The sequence below is a fragment of the Erythrolamprus reginae genome, chromosome 3 (assembly GCF_031021105.1).
Source record: "Erythrolamprus reginae isolate rEryReg1 chromosome 3, rEryReg1.hap1, whole genome shotgun sequence".
Taxonomy (NCBI): domain Eukaryota; kingdom Metazoa; phylum Chordata; class Lepidosauria; order Squamata; family Dipsadidae; genus Erythrolamprus; species Erythrolamprus reginae.
This window is the reverse complement of record NC_091952.1, coordinates 912,316-929,199: the sequence shown is the minus strand read 5'-3', so window position 1 is coordinate 929,199 and position 16,884 is coordinate 912,316. Positions and strand designations below refer to the sequence as shown.

Sequence of the window (16,884 nt, the reverse complement as noted above, 5' to 3'; positions counted from 1 at the left end):
CGCTCCGCTCAACACCCCCCCCCCCCCTTCCGCCTCTGCAGCGGGGCGGGCCGAGGTGACGCGTCTCCCCGATTGGCGGCCGCTGGCTCCGGGCCCCGCCCCGCCCGTCAAGTGACCAGAGCCCGGCGGGGAGCGGCAGTCACGTGCGCCCGGAGAGCTTTGGTGCTGCTGTTGCCGCCGCTGGAGGAGCCGCCGCCGCCGCCGCCGCCGCCGCCCGTGCAAGGGAGCTCCGCCGGGGCAGCGCCGGGCACCTTTGTCGCTCTCCCCCTTCCCGAAGGCTCCTGAGCGCCGTGCGCTTCCTTCCCCGCCGATGGCGCCGCTGCTGCCGCTGGTGCTGGTGCTGGGCGCCGTCGCCGTCGTCTCCGCTTGGTCCGGCCCGGCGTCGACCAAGTTCGCCATCGCCTTCCTGCCGGGGCTGCCCAAGCAAGCGGCCTTCGAGCAGTACACGGGCTACCTGAGCGTGGACGGCGACAAGCACCTGCACTACTGGTGGGGTGGGCGGCGGGAGGGGACAGGACGGGGCGACGGGACGGGGACGGGACGGGAGGCTCCCTGCAACCGCGGCTTCTTCCCGGCAGGTTCGTGGAGGCGGAGGAGGCGGACGGGGAGAAGCCGCTGGTGCTCTGGCTGAACGGCGGTCCCGGCTGCAGCTCCCTCGCCGGCCTCCTGAGCGAGCACGGGCCCTTCAGGGTCAGTAGCCCCGCCCCCCGCTCCCTCGGGGGCCGCGTCTGGGTGGGGGGAGGCCAGCGGGAGCCCCCTTCCTTCCCCTCCCCTGTGCTGGGGGCCCTGCTCGGGTGGCTGGGGCATTTGTGAGGTCACACTCAATAGCAATGGCAAAAGCCCTTAGACTTATAGACCGCTTCACAGGGCTTTCACAGCCCTCTGGGTCCTCATCTGATTCACCTGGGGAGGGAGAGAAGGGAAGGGAGGGGAGGGGAGGGAAGGAAGGAAGGAAGGAAGGAAGGAAGGAAGGAAGGAAGGAAGGAAGGAAGGGGCTGCTTCCTAGTGCTTTTCCAGCGCTCTCCAAGTGGTTTACAGAGTCACCATTTTGCCCCCAATAATCTGGGTCCTGAAGGATGGAGGGATGGAGCCAGTGGTGAGATTTGAACAACTGAGCTACAGCTAGCAGCTAGCGGAAGGAGCCTGCAGTGCTGCCCTCTGACCACTGCGCCACCGCAGCTCAACTGTTGCCTTCTTTAGGAGGGGCTCCTGGGCCCTCCAAGCTCCCGGGGGGGGGGGGCAGAGAGCCTGGTTCTGGGGCAAAGGCTGCGGCCATCCCAGGGGTCTTGACTCAGGAGGCTCCCTTGTTCCCCTTCAGGTCCAGCCAGATGGGGCCACTTTGACCTACAATGAATATGCCTGGAATAAGGTGAGTCCCCCACCCCCACCCTCCAAAGCTGGACTGCAGCATCTCCTGTCTACCCCCACCCAGAGGGCGATAGCAATAGCATTGAGAGCAGTGATGGCGAACCTATGGCACGGCTGTCACAGGTGGCACATGGAGCCCTATCTGCCGGCACACGAGCCGTTGCCCTAGTTCATCTCCAACGTACATGGATGTGCCAGTCAGCTGATTGTTGGCTCAAACAGAGGCTGTTGGAGGGCGTTTTTGGCTTCCAGGAGCCTCCAGGGGGACGGGGGGGGGGCTTTTTTATCCTCCCCTGGCTCCAGGGAAGCCTTTGGAGGCTGGGGAGGGTGAAACACGAGCCTGCTGGGCCCACCAGAAGTAGGGAGAGAGGCTCTTCCCATCCTCCAGAAGGCCTGTAGGGGGTGGGGGAGCTCTTTTCACCCTCCCCAGGCATTGAATTGTGGGTGTGGGCACTCGTGCATGTTTTCTCAGCACCCGAGGGGAAAAAGGATCGCCATCACTGATTTAGACCTTATCTACCGCTTCCCTGTGCTTTTCCAGCCCCCTCTAAGTGGTTGACAGAATCAGCCTCTTGCCCCCAACCATCCGGGTCCTCATTTGACCCACCAAGGAAGGACAGGAGGCTGAGTCAACCTTCAGCCGGTGGTGGGATTTGAACTGCTGAACTATAGCTAGGAGTTGTATGGAGTACCCTGCAGTGCTGCCCTCTAACCACTGTGCCACCCCAGCAAGAGAACCCCCTCTGCCCCCCGTGGAGTCTCACCCCTCCTTCTCCCCTCCAGCTCGCTCACATCCTCTACCTGGAGTCCCCCGTCGGCGTCGGCTACTCCTACTCGGACAGCCAAGAGTACAACACCAACGATACGGAGGTGGGTGCTTGTGACCCTTGACCCCCCCCCGACCCCTTTGCCCTGGCCCCCCGGCAGGTGCCTGGCAGCTGCCCTCTCTCCTCCCCCCGCAGGTGGCCCGCGTCAACTACCTGGCCTTGAAAGAGTTCTTCCGCCTCTTCCCGGAACACCTGCCCAAGGACCTTTACCTGGCCGGAGAGAGCTACGGCGGCATCTACATCCCCACCCTGGCGGAGTGGGTCATGCAGGACGCCAGCCTCAACCTGAAGGTGGGTGTGCCGTGGGCCTCCAACGGGCGGGTGGGGGCGGTGTGGCCGCAGGGCTGCCCGGGGACATTGGCCCTGGCACTGGGCAGCTCTGCAGAGACGAAGGGGGGCAGGGCCGGGATTCCCCCAAACGGCAGCTGCTGTGGTTCCCGAGCCTCATGTGAGCTGCTCTTTTGGGGAACCAAAACTGGGGGGTGGAGAAGCGCTTCCCCATTTCCCCACCATCCAAGGGGGGGGGGCCTGACCGCCCACAGTAAGCCAACTCCTCTTGTCTTGGGCACCGGGGGAGGAAGGGAAATTGTATCTATTTATTTTATTTATAAATTTGTCAAACAATTATAGGATTATGGTAGTAGATGCTTGGAACAAACTCCCAGCAGACGTGGTTGGTAAATCCACAGTGACTGAATTGAAACCTGCCTGGGATAAACATAGATCCATCCTGAGATAAAATACAGGAAATAGTAGAAGGGCAGACGAGATGGACCAGGAGGTCTTTTTCTGCCGTCAACTATGTTTCTAGGATGGTAATTTGTATAAACATAACATTAGAAAAGTAATGATAAAAAGCTAATGCTAGAAGACAGTAGGACAGGGACGGTAGGCACAATGGTGCGCTTATGCACGCCCCTTCCAGACCTCTTAGAAAGGGGGAGAGGTCAACTGTAGGTAATCTAAGGTCAAAGGTTTTGGGGTTTGGGGAAGAAACCAGTCAGGTGGGGCATTCCAGGTGTTGATGGCTCTATTGCTGAAGTTGTATTTTCTGCAGTCTAGTTTGAAGCGGTTGACATTTAGTTTAAATCTATATTGTGCTCATATGTTGTTGCGGTGGAAGGTGAAGTAGTCACTAACAGGAGGGACATTTTGGTATATGACTTTATGAACTATAGTTAAGTCAGAATGGAGACGATGGGGCTGTAAGTTGCCTAATTGAAGAATTTCAAGTCTGGTGGAGTGAGGTGTTTTATTGTGAGAGGAGGAGTGAAGGACTCTTCTTGTGAACTATTTCTGGACTCTCTCGATTGTGTTGATGTCAGATATGCAATGTGGGTTCCATGCAGGTGAGCTGTATTCTAGGATTGGCCTGACAAATGTTTTGTAAGCTCTGGTTAGCAGTTCAATGTTACCACCAGAGAAGAAGCTTTGGAGGATTAGGTTAACAACTCTTTGTGCCTTTTTGGCAATGTGGTGGCAGGGGGCTCTGGGACTTAGGTCGTTGGGTGTGAGTCCTCCAAGGCCTTTGACAGAGTGAGGGTCATCTAGGAGTTCAATTCCTCCAAATTTATATTGGGTATTCTGATTCTTTTTACCAACATGTAAAACGGAGCATTTAGTGGTGGAGATTTGAAGTGGCCAGGCTTTAGACCATTCTGCTACGTGGTGGGGGTCTTTTTGAAGGGCAGCAGTGTTGGTGAAAGGGTGGGGGGCTGCTGGAGATGACCGGGTGTGTCTTTCAGGGTCTCTCAGTGGGCAACGGACTCTCCTCCTACGAGACCAACGACAACTCCCTGGTTTACTTCGCCTACTACCACGGCCTCCTGGGCAACCGGTGAGCCTCTGCCAGGGGTGGGGGGTGGGGGGAGGTGTCCCGGGGAGGGGCTGGTGCTGTGGGTGGCTGAGGGACCCCCGATTGTCCCCCGCAGGCTCTGGGCCGACCTGCAGCGCTTCTGCTGCTCCGGAGGGAAGTGCCACTTCCACAAAAGCCCAAATTTGAACTGCACGGCTGCCGTGAGTGACGGGGAGGGACTGGGGGGGGGCTCTCTGCCTGTTAAAGGGGGGGGGCATAGGGGGGGTGGAGGGGACTCCTTGAGGTCATCGGGCTCTCTCCTTCCTCCCAGATGGTGGAGATGATCCACATTGTGGACGAATCCGGCCTCAACATCTACAACCTCTACGCCCCCTGTGCTGGGGGGGTACCGGGGAAATTCAGGTGAGACCCTGGCGGCTTGCAGGCGGCCCCCCCTTTCCTTCCCCCCGTTCCCCCCCCCCCCCCGGTTCCTTGTGTCCTTGTAGGGTCGGGCAGGGCTCCCCCTGGTGGAGGAGGCGGGTGGGGGACCCCGGGAAGGCCGTTCAGCCCTTGTGACCTCTCCCCCTCACTGGCAGCTACCTGGACGGGACCATCGTGACGCACGACCTGGGCAACAGCTTCCTCTGGCACCCGTCCCGCAGCCTCTGGAGGCAGGTGAGCCAGAGCGGCTTGGGAGGCCCATAGGCAGACAGGAGCCCTGCTGGGGGAGGGGGCTGGAGGGGTCTCACAGGCGACCCTTCACTCTGAGAGCGCCCGAGCGTGGCCAGGAGGAGGAGGAGGCTCTGTGGGCAGTTTTCCTCTGGCCTTTGAAGGCCTGAAAGCAGCTGACGGAGGGAGGCAGGGAGGGAGAGAATGAATGAATGGTTGGCAAGTGAATAAATGAATGAATGAGAGAATGAATGAATGAATGGGTGGCTGAGTAAGGGAATGAACAAATCTAGTGAATAAATGAATGAGTGAGTGAATGATTGAATAAATGAATGAATAGCAAGTGAATAAATGGATGAATGAGAGAGTGAATGAATGAATCGGTGGCTGAGTAAGGGAATGAATAAATTAGTGAATGAGTGAGTGAGTGAGTGAGTGAATGGATGGATGGATGGATAGATGGATGGATGAGTGAGTGAGTGAATGAACAGGTGGCTGAGTAAAGGAATGAATCAATCGAGGGAATGGATGGGTGGAGGGGTGGATCTGCCCCCCCTCCTGCAGCGGCCGCTCTGCTTGGCCTCCTCCCTCAGAGCCTGCTGAGCCTGGGGGTGGCCAAGAGGGTGCGGCTGGACCCCCCCTGCATGAACACCACCAGCCTCACACAGTACCTGAACGACCCCCAAGTGCGCCAGGCCCTCCACATTCAGGACGAGGCCCCCGCCTGGGAGATCTGCAGGTGAGGGGGGGTCAGATGCATCGTGGAGGGGGGGGCTTCTGCAGGCCACCCCCTAATCGGGCCCCCTGTCCCCCAGCTTTACCGTCAGCCGTGGCTACAAGCGCCTCTACACCCAGATGAATGACCAGTACCTGAAGCTGCTCAGCAGTGGGGTGAGTGGCTGAGGTTGAAGGGGGGGGGGTTGCTGGTCGGGGGGGCAGGATGACATTATCCCTTGATGTCTCCCCCCCCCCCGGGGAGGGAAAACCCAGCTGGCCCTTCCTCCAGGCCAGGGGTCCTCAAAACCTTTTCAACAGGGGGCCAATGCCCAGTCCCTCCGACTTTGAGTGGGGGGCATGTGACTGGGTAGCAGGGAGGGGCCCTGAGGGGACGGTCAGGTGCGCGGGAACCGGTAGAAAAAAAATGAAATTTTTCCTTTTCTCCCCTTCTGGGTTCTGGGTATGTATTTCCTATCACAGTAAATGAGGTGGAATGTGTATCATTTTAGTTGTGTTTGTGTTTGTGTATGTACTGTACAGTTTATATCCTGTTGTAGATAATGCATATTTTTGTGTGTAATATGTATGTACACCTGTGGCATTTATACATAGAATTAAAGGGCATAGTTTGGATGTTCAGCCATAGTAAATAGGTGGGGAAATTGCCTCTCTTGGAGGCCAGCAGGGGCCAGGCCAGGCAACCTTGACGTGGGTGAAAGTCAAGTTGGTCACCTATAAGCCAGTCACATGGCCTATAAACCATCCCGGTCACATGGTTGTCAAGCCACTCCCACCTGGCTACATGGCCAGCAAGCCACTCCCACAAAATAAGCCATGCCCAACTAATTATCTCCTGTATTTATCAAACCCACCAGAATTGAACCTTGTTTTCCTTTAAACCTTGAGTTAATCAACACCTTTCACTAATCCAGGCCCTCCTGCCTCCTCCTCCTCCTCTTCCTCAGGAATTCTCCAAAACCCTTACAAGGGAAAAAAAGCTCTCATGAAATATATCTAATGAAAATAGAAAATAGTAAAAGAAATTGCAGCCCTTCCCTGCTAGGTGGGCATGAGGCGGTCATGTGACTGGGGGGGGGGGGACAATTGAACCGTCCAATCAACAAGGCAAACTTGAATTTGTTTTGCTCCTGGGGGGGGTTCTTTCCCTCCCTCCCTCCCCCTCTTTATCCATCTTCTGGTGCTGGAGAAGGCAGTTTTCGCCCCTCTTTTAGCCTCCTGGGACGTCTGTGTGCCCAATTTTTATTTATTTGTTTATTTATTTACTTATTTACTATTTATTTATTTGATTGATTGATTGATTGATTGGATTTCTAAGCTGCCCAATTCCCTGCAGGCTCTTTTCACTCCCCCCCCCCCAGCAGCCTCCTGGACGTAGCCAAACCCAAACCCTGCAGCCGTCCTCCCTGTGGTCTTGTCTCCGGGCCTTTCAGCCTCTCCACTGGTCTTCCCTGAACCTTTCCCCAAAGTCCCGGCCTCTCTCATAATAATAATAATAATAATAATAATTATTATTATTATTATTATTATTATTATTATTATTATTATTTATTGGATTTGTATGCCGCCCCTCTCCGTAGACTCTCTCGGGTCATTTGAGGGATTGCCAAATGGGTGGCAGGATTCCAGGTGTTTTATAAGGCAGGACTGCTAATTCTTCCCGTGAAATCTCTGCAGAAATACCGCATCTTGGTGTACAACGGTGACGTGGACATGGCCTGCAACTTCCTGGGGGACGAATGGTTCGTGGAGTCCCTGCAGCAGAAGGTGGGCGGTAACTACATTGCTTGTCCCAGCCCCCTTGCAGGGAGACGGGATGCTTAGGGAATAAATAATGCCCAAACAGAGGGGATTGGGCCCCCTTCTGGGTTGGGGGGGGGTGCGTGGAAGGCCCTGGGGCTCAGGGATGCTGGGGGGCATAGCCTCCTCCTGCGGGGATGCCTTACCTAACTCCCCCTGTGACCCCCACAATTGGGCCGGGTTGGGTGCTTCCCGCCCCCCTCTGGAAGCCCAGCCGAGACCCTCACAGCTGCCCCCAGCCCCCCCAAAAAAACCCGGGTCCTTTATAAAAATTATAAACAATGTCCGCCTTTCCTTCTGTATCATATTTTATTGTACCATCTTTGTCTTCTAATTTTTTTATCAATTTGGATTGACTCTGCTTTCTAAGTTTATATGCTAACCATCTGCCTGGTTTATTTGCATGTTCAAAATAATGTTGTTTTGCTCTTTTAATTTTTTCAGTTATTTGATTTTGTTCTATAATTCTAATTTTATGTTTAATTACATTTATTTCTGTTTTAAAGTCTCTGTTCTTGGTGTGTTGCTGCGATGCAAATTCCAATTGTTTTAATTCATTTATTAGTTGTACGTACTTTAATTTATTTTCCTTATTGTATTTTGCTGTATAAGATATTGTTAACCCTCTTATATAAGCTTTGAGTGTATCCCATATATTCTGTGGAGTGGTGTCTGGGGTTTTATTAATTTCGAGAAATATTTTTAATTCCTTTTCAATCCAATCTTTATATTTCTTATCATTTAGTATATTTCTATTCATCCGCCAAATATTCTGTTTGTTGTTCCTTCTTATATAAACCACTATTGGGTTGTGGTCAGCCCATGTATTAACGTCTATCTCTACTTCCCTTATTTCTTCTGCGACCATTTTTGATGTCCATACCATGTCTATTCTTGTCCAGATTTTGTGGGGATTAGAATAAAACGTAAATTGTCTTTTATGGGGGTGTCTTTCCCTCCATATATCATTTAGCAATAATTCTGTTTTCATTTTTTGAAAAGTACTAGGTAGTAGATTTCTTTTTGTTTTTTTCCTTTTATTATGACTCCCTCCCCCTGAATGGTCTAATTGCCTATTCACAATAGCATTAAAATCACCTATTATTAATACATTCTCAATAGCTAAATCTATTATTATTTGATGTAAATTTTTATAAAATGTCATTTGGTCTTCATTGGGAGCATAAATAGAAACAACCACTATAGGTCTAGGTTCAATATCAACTTGTACAATCAATATTCTACCATCATTATCCTTATATATCTGTTTGGAATTTATAGAATTCTCTACGTACATCACCACACCTCTTTTTTTTTGATCTGCTAATGCAGCATACATTTTTCCAATTTTGGGATTCAACAATAATTTTTGGTTATCTTTTTTGATATGTACTTCTTGTAATATTGCAATTTGAGCATTTTGATTTCTGATTTTAGAGAAGATTTGTTTCCTTTTCCTTGGTTCATTAAGTCCGTTAACGTTTACCGAAAAGATCTTTAGATCTTTAGTTGTTGTCATTTAGTGGGTTTTTTGGTTTCTCGCTGAGGCTGAACTCTTCTTATAGCACCTTGGTCCTGCTCTATTACTTGAGCTGTGGCCCCCAGTAGTTCCTCTTGTTGGATTGCTAGTATCTCCCCTGGTTGGTGTTGTGCTGGTTGTTGTTGAGCCTCTTGTTGTTTATCTGAAAAGTCCATGTGGCTGATGCCACTATTTTCAAAGAAATACCTAGCTTGTTCTACATTTTCCAGCTTGTATCTTGTAGAACGCCATGTCAGAGAGAGACCTTGTGGGATTAACCAACGATAGGTTATATTTTCTTTGATCAAAATTCTGGTAAGAAACTGATAATCTCTTCTGCTCTCTCTGACACTTCTTGGAACTTGTTTTAATATTTTTATTTCCACTCCTTGATGTTGGAGTTTGGAGTTTCTTGCCCAATGGAGTATGTCATCTCGCAAAGTTTTCCTGGTGAATTTGATATGAATCTCTCTTGGAAGATTGTGGCGACGGATGTAACTATTCGAAGTCCTGTAAACTTCATCGATTTCTTTCAGTAGCGCAGCAGGATCCTCCTGGAGTATTCCTCCAATCGTTTCCGCCATAGTCATTTTTAAATCTTCATCTTTTTCCTCTTTCATGTTCTGAAATCGTAGTCCATACGAAGCACGTTGCATCTCCAGCTGAATAATTGATTCATCATGTCTTCTGTGTCTTGCATCAGCTCTCCCTTCGAGATAATCAATCCTTTTTGCGTTTTTGTCGGATTTCTCTTCAACCTTTTTCACTCGATCATCACTTTCTTGTAATGCTTGTTGGATCACCTTTATCTGGTCTTTCACCTCGCCCATATCAGCTTTCAGTTGGGCCATCTCCTTTTTAAATTCTGCCAAGTCTGCTTTTATAGCTTCCCTTTGTTGTGTTGCATCCTCTTTTATAGCCTCTCTTTGTTGGGTGGCGTTCTCTAGAGATTTAAAGATAGAGTCCTGCATATTATTTAAAGTTTCTTGTAATGTTGCAAAATTGGGCTGCGTTGTTTTGTCTTTTTCTTTATCCTTGGAAGACATAGCTGAGGCCTGGTGGGTCGGGGAAGGACGTGGGGAGACTTGTGGAGAAGAGATTGTTGCAGTAGGTTGTTTTTTGACTGTTTTAACAACGGTTGAAGAAGTTGACATTATCAATTTTGGATCCGCTGTTTAGAATTTGAATTAATTTAAATCAATCTAAATTTATATATAGTGAAAAGGAGAAAATTTCTATAAATTCCAAATCTATTCAATCTGTTTTATTAGCGGTTACGCTTAAATTATAACTATTCAATTATCAAGAAAATTCAAAATTCAAAATCCAATATATATTGTTATTAATTATTTTAAAAATTTAAAAATTTAAAAATATAATAACTCAGGAAACAAATATAAAACTTTAGGAATAGAAAACCAATAAAAGTTAAAAATAAATGGTCTAATAAAAAGACAAAATAAATGACAGCAAAGAAAGAGTAATAACTATTTTAAAAAGGGAGACTTTGAAAAAGTACAGAAAAAAAAAAGGAAGAGAAAGAAGACTTAATAAGGCAGCAAGAAGAGGGAGAAAAAGGGAGAGAGAAAAAAGAAATGGGGAGTATTTCAATTCAAATAATTAGAATAGAGCAGGAAACCAAGGTTTGCTAACAATGCATAATCTTCAATTCAAACTTCTTTTTTTAAAAATAGGAATAATAAGAATAAAAAGAAGGAAAATCAGAAGGAGAACAAAAAAAGAGTTAATTAATCAAATGTATAGTTATGTTCTTCTTATAAATCAGGAAATTATATTAGATGAATAAAGAGTGTGAATCCCAATGTCAGAAAGTACAATTGTACTTAATCCCAATTGCAGGTCTCACGAAAACAAAAGTCAAATTAATAATTTTCTTGTAGTTAAAATGGAGTCTATGTTCTTTTCCAAATTCTAGACAAAGGCAAAAAAAATAGATCCCAAGATGGAGTCAGGTTAGAAGTCAGAAGTTCATATGATCAGGCAGATGTGAAAAGGTTCTCAGAAGAAAAAATAATCCCAAGGAAAAAAAGCAATCAGCAAGTAATCCAAAGTAGTTCAAAGGCAATCAGCAAGTAATCCAAGTAGGTTAATCCAAAGGTAAATATTCCAAAGGAAAGGTATCAGTTCCTTCTATTTCCCATTTATTTTCAAGTTGTTATATAATGATATTATGTTGCAAAGACAACAGGATGAGAAAAAATAAGGCAACAAAGTTATATTCCTCCGCTGTTAAGATATCAGCCCGGAACACGATGTTTTGACAGACTATAAAAAAGAAATTTTAATCATCTTTGCTAATTTCTTTTAAACATTGAAATCTTCTAAATAGTCATTTCCAGTTCAAGATCTTTTATTAAAGCATAGGGTAAAAAAAATGTTTTATAGATTCCGAAATTCAAATACAAAATGGAAACAATGAAAATGAGAGAGTTTAGTCTCGGCTGTTATTTGCGGATGAGACTCAGAAAAAAAAACTTTCACTTTCGCCTCGTTAAAGAAAGCTTTCCCTTGAGGCTTGCGAACGATCAAATCTTCAGATTTTGGTCTTGAAACAAAGAGGAAATTTTTTACCTTGAGTCCTTTAACAGATGTATTCTTTTTCAGTTAATTAAATGTAGAACTTTCAATTTAGAGCTTTTTCTCAGCTTCCCGCTGGGTGAGGGGAGAAAGCGCTGGCCGGTCCTCTCAGGCGAAGAGGATCGGTTCTCCCGTCTTCGAAGCTGCGGGGCGAACCGCTGCCTCTGGAGTCTCAGCGATGGCTCCTCGGGCAGAGGGGAGCCCCCTGTTCTGGGATCGGGCCATCCGAGCCCGATCCGATCGCAAATGCGACCTTCGAAGGGGGTAGAAGGGATCGCTTGGCAGAGCCCTGCCAAGGATGTCCCGCCGCGATCACCGCCAAACCGGAAGCCCCTTTATGCCAAAGACAATGTTAGTGAAGATGAGGTTTTTAATTACTTACAGGCCTCAAAATTACCACAAATAACAGAAGATCAACAGACTATGTTGGATGGTCCAATAACAATGGAAGAACTCCTAACTATAATTAAAAAACAGAAAAACAATAAGGCCACTGGTCCGGATGCTATACCGGCAGAATGGTATAAGATAGACAATGAAATAATAAGAAACTATATGTTAGAAATTTTTAATTTATGTAGACTTGAGGGTAAAATTCCGAAATCTTGGTCAGAATCGCTGACAACATTAATACATAAATCCGGCACTGACCCACTAAAAATCAAAAATTATAGACCCATATCTTTATTAAATGTAGATTATAAAATATTTATTGCCATTTATGCAGATAGACTTAAAAGAATTATAAATGGAATAATACATCAAGACCAAAATGGATTTCTACCAGGGCGACAAATTAAAAATAACCTTAGAACAGTAATAAACACATTAGAATACTATGAACAACACCCAGATAAGACAGCATCCTTAATGTTCTTAGATGCTCAAAAGGCCTTTGACAACGTTAACTGGACATTTATAAAAATGCAATTAAATAAAATGAGATTTGGCTCAAAATTTGTTAATTTAATAGATACTATATACTCAAAACAAACGACTAAAATAATATTAAATAATAACCAATTACAAGCACTTGATATAAACAAGGGAGTTCGTCAAGGATGTCCTATATCACCATTGTTATTTATTATGACACTTGAAACTTTATTAATTAAAATAAGAGCGGATTCCGGAATAAAAGGTTTAACTATAGGAGACGAAACTTACAAACTCCAAGCTTTTGCAGATGACTTAACGTTTATAATTGAAGAACCGATAACAACTGTTCCTTCCTTATTGCAAACTATTGAACAATACGGAAAGGTAGCAGGTTTAAAGATAAATAAAAGCAAAACTTCTTTCTTAACCAAAAATATGAATAAAATACAAGAAACTAAATTAGAAAATATTTCTGGAATAAAAACTGTAAAGAAAGTAAAATATTTAGGAATAAATTTAACAGCGAAAACAATAACTTTAAAAAATGATAATTACACAAAATTATTATCAGAAATTAAAAAAGATTTAGAAACATGGAATAACCTGAAAATATCATTTTTAGGAAGAATTGCCACAATCAAGATGAATATTCTGCCTAAGGTTTTATTTCTCTTTCAGGTAATTCCAATAAACCCAGGGGGAACTTTCTTTAAAACTTTGACAAACTTAGTTAAAAAATTTATATGGCAAGGGAAAAAAGCAAGGATAAAAATAAACTGTTTGGAAGACATTAAAGAAAGAGGAGGATTTGGTCTTCCAAACTGGAAATTATATTATCAGGCTGCCGCCTTAACATGGATTAAAGATTGGATAACCTTAGAGAATAAAAGAATATTAAACTTAGAAGGACATGATCTTATGCTGGGTTGGCATGCATTTATATGGTATGACAAGGAAAAAAATCACTCATATTTTAAAAGACACACATTAAGGAAGTATTTACTAGAGGTTTGGAAGGACATAAAGAAAAATCACTTCTTAAATGTTCCAGAATGGATAGCCCCCCTAGAAGCAATAACACACCCAAAATCTATAAAAGACACGAAAATATTTTATAGATATAAAGAATTATTAAATGATCAGATGAAACTAAAGCCTAGGAATAAACTACAAGATGAAGGGATAATAATAGATTGGTGGCATTATGCCCAGATTCGATCCAGATACCAGAAGGATATAACTCTTTACACTTTTAATAAAAGTAAGAATTTGCTAAGTCATTTAATTATTAATAATTCAGCAAAAATGATAGGGAAAATATATAAATTTCTTATTGCTCACAAAAATATAGAGTTGACTCTAAAAGACACCATGATAAGATGGTGCAGAAATATAGGTAAGGAAATAGATATAGATACTTGGGAAAAAGTCTGGATTAATAATTGGAAAATGACCAAGTCAGTTTCATTAAAAGAAAACCAAATTAAAATGTTTTATAGATGGCACCTTCCACCAAACAGGATAGCTAAAATGTTTCCTAAAACATCCCCACTGTGTTGGAAATGCAAGAAAGATATAGGAACTTATTACCATCAATGGTGGACATGTAGCAAAGCTAAAACTTATTGGAAGATGATTGAGAAGATATTAAAAGAAATATTAAAATATGACATAGACAACACCCCGGAATTTTACTTATTAGGAATTACTAATCAGACTTATAAGAAGGAAACTCTTTACTTAATCATACACATATTAACTGCGGCTAGAATAATATATGCGCAAAACTGGAAGGGGGAGGAAATCCCCAAGAAAGAAGAAGTTATAGCTAAAATATTAGATTGCGCCGAAATGGATATGATGACAAGACGATTAAACGATCAAGAAGATACAAAATTTTATGAAACATGGAACAACATATATAAATGGTTAGATAAGAAAAAATAAGAGATAGATCTGTTTTTACTTAGGTAATAACAACATTAGATGTATTTGTTGATGATTTTGATATAGTAGTTTATTCATAAGCGATATATTAAAAATTTTGTTTTATGTATGTTTAGCAATTGAGATTTGTTTGAATGTTTGATTAGATGAATATATTACACATAAATAACATATTAAGCATTTTTACTTATACCGTACTAATATTGCATTTAAGATTTGAAAATTTTTTACTAGACTTTTTAACATTTAACAAATGTTTGATTATGTATTCTTTTTTCTATTTGAATGTATACTTTCAAAAGAAGCGGGGAAATACATCCCCATTTTATGTTTAATGTTTGTACGTCTGTATGTCTGTTTTATGAAAAATAATAAAAAAAATTGAAAAAAAAATTGAAAAAAAAAAAAAACCCGGGTCCTCTTGCCGGCAGGTGGAGGTGGCCCGCAGACCCTGGATCTTTAAGGACGAGGATGACCAGGATCAGATCGGGGGCTTCGTGAAGGAATTCACCAACATTGCCTTCGTCACCATCAAGGTCAGAGCAGTCGAGGGGCCTCGTGTGGTCAATGTTTGCCCTCCCCTCCCTCCCAGGGATTCCCTCGCAGAGGCTGCTTGCTGAACGTCCCATTGGTCAATGTGCCACAAGACCCCCTGGGATGCCATGCTAGCAAGAGCATCACTTGGCCGGTGACTGGTCATGGAAACGGGTGTCCAAGGGCCTAGGCCTCTGTGGGGGGGTGGAGGCAGGCAGGGTTCCCTGGGGTCCCATTTGTTGGGGGTCCAAGGAAAGGGAGGGTCCTGCCTTCTCTTTCTGCCCAAGATCCCAAAGGACAATTGGGGGGGGCACTGTGGGACACAGAATGCTGGACTCAATGGGCTTTGGCCTGATTCCGCAGGGCTCCTCTTAGGGTCTCTTGGGGTCTTCACTGGATCACTCCACACAGGCACAGGGGCAGCAGAGCCAGTTCTAAAGTTTTTGTGCAAAAACCAGCATAAGAGACATCTTCTTTGTCCTCTGGACCTCCCCACGATCTATTGTCCACCCATCCATTGCCTTCATTTTGTTTTGGGAAGAATCTGAGCACCTTGAAGTTTTTTCCCAGCGTTCGACCTCGGGATTGGCCCAGGCTCACGTACCTTCCTCAGCCCCCCAAGTCTCCCAGGCACTCGAGTGCTTTACACAAGAACCCAAGAAGAGCCCTGCTGAATCAGGCCCAAGCCCATGGAGTCCAGCCTTCTGTGTCCCCCAATGGTCCCCCAATTGTCCATGGGGATCTTGAGCAGAAAGAGAAGGCAGGACCCTCCCTTTCCCTGGACCCCCAACCAATGGGACCCAAGGGAACCCTGCCTGCCTCCACCAACATAGAGGCGGCACATGGACATCTGTTTCAATAAACACCTATGATACACTCGGCATCCATGAATCTGTCTCATCCTGCCTTGAAGCTCTCCAGGCTGACAGCTGTCACGACCTCTTCTGGAAGGGAATCCCATCAACCAAGGACCCTCTGGGGGAAGAAATATTCCCCTTGATTTGTCCTCACTTTCTCACCTGTGAGCTTTAGGGAGGGGCCCCTCGTCCTAGGATTGTGTGATAGAGAAAATAATTTTTCTCTATCCGCCTTTTCTGTCCCATTCATGATTTTATGCACTTCGATCAAGTCCCCCCTTCAACGCCGTCTCTCAAGGCTGAAGAGACCAAGGCCTTGCAGCCTGGTTTCCTAAGGGAGGGGCTCCATTTCCTTGACCCTTCTTGTTGCCCTTTTTTGCACCTTCTCCAGTCCCATTCTATCCTCCTTGAGGTGCGATGACCAGAACTGTACCCAGGACTCCAAGTGTGGTCTCACCTTTGATTTGTACAGAGGCAACACAACACTTGCCGACCTGTTTTCGATTCCCTTCCTAATTGTGCCAAGCATGGAATTTTATTTATTTATTTATTATTATTTATTTATTATTTAGATTTGTATGCCGCCCCTCTCCGGGCGGCATACAAATCTTGCTTCTTCTTTTTTTACTTCTGCTGCGCAATGGGTTTCCCTGCCCCCCCCCCCTGTTGTTTCTGGCTGTGAGGAAGAATTTGTGACCCTCCCTGTCGCTCGGTCTCTCTCTCTTCCGCAGGGTGCCGGCCACATGGTGCCCACTGACCAGCCCCGGGCGGCCTTCCACATGGTGCAGCAGTTCCTCACCCGGCAGCCCTTCTGAGCTCAGGAACAGCGTCTTTCCTGGGGAGGCCGGCCTCGTCCCACTGTGGCGGTGGCTGCACAGCGTGGCTCCTGACCGGTGGAAGCCCTGGAGGGTCTTGGGCCCTGGGCAGGTCCTCCGGCCGGACCCCGTCTCCCCTCGCCTTTCTCTGCGCATTTGCACTGTCCTCAGGGAGGAAGCCGGTCCTCTCGCTGCCCTCCCGTGGGGGTGTGTGCGAAGGGGGGACCTTTCTCAGGCTCCATTCTGGCTGCTCTTGAAGGAGGGACTGGACGGGTGGTCAAGAGCAGCCACGTTCTCCTTTCTGGTCCAAGCAAGCGATTAAACCCTTATTTTTCTAATGGAAAAGGCGCAGAGAGTGATGTGTGGAGAAGAGGCGGCCTGGGCTGCAGAGGTTGGGGGGGGGAAGGGGGGCCTAAGGGTCTTCGTGAAGCAGAGTGGCTGCTCCCGTCCCTGGAGGCTTTGAAGAAGAGGCTGGACAGGCATTTGGCCTACCTGGCAGGGCTGTTGTGGGGAGTGGGAGAAGAGCCCCTCCCCACCCGCA

The 16,884-nt window shown here is 46.3% G+C and overlaps 1 protein-coding gene across 2 annotated transcripts; it reads left to right on the top strand.

Moving 5' to 3' along the window:
- The first annotated feature begins 37 nt into the window (after positions 1-37).
- CTSA (cathepsin A) lies at positions 38-16,688 on the top strand. 2 transcript variants are annotated; one of them, XR_011558494.1, is made up of 15 exons: positions 124-489; positions 579-690; positions 1,319-1,369; positions 2,152-2,238; positions 2,331-2,486; positions 3,941-4,032; positions 4,127-4,211; positions 4,322-4,413; positions 4,587-4,665; positions 5,253-5,398; positions 5,475-5,550; positions 7,072-7,161; positions 12,813-12,868; positions 14,569-14,673; positions 16,260-16,688. XR_011558494.1 is itself a non-coding variant. In XM_070744315.1 (14 exons), exons 1-14 carry the CDS (start codon positions 311-313, stop codon positions 16,341-16,343), a joined length of 1,434 nt encoding a protein of 477 aa, XP_070600416.1. In that variant the 5' UTR covers positions 38-310; the 3' UTR covers positions 16,344-16,688. The 2 variants fall into 2 exon arrangements, 1 of the variants encoding a protein (XP_070600416.1); XM_070744315.1 differs by lacking the exon at positions 12,813-12,868 and having other exon boundaries at positions 38-489.
- The last annotated feature ends 196 nt before the right edge of the window (positions 16,689-16,884 follow it).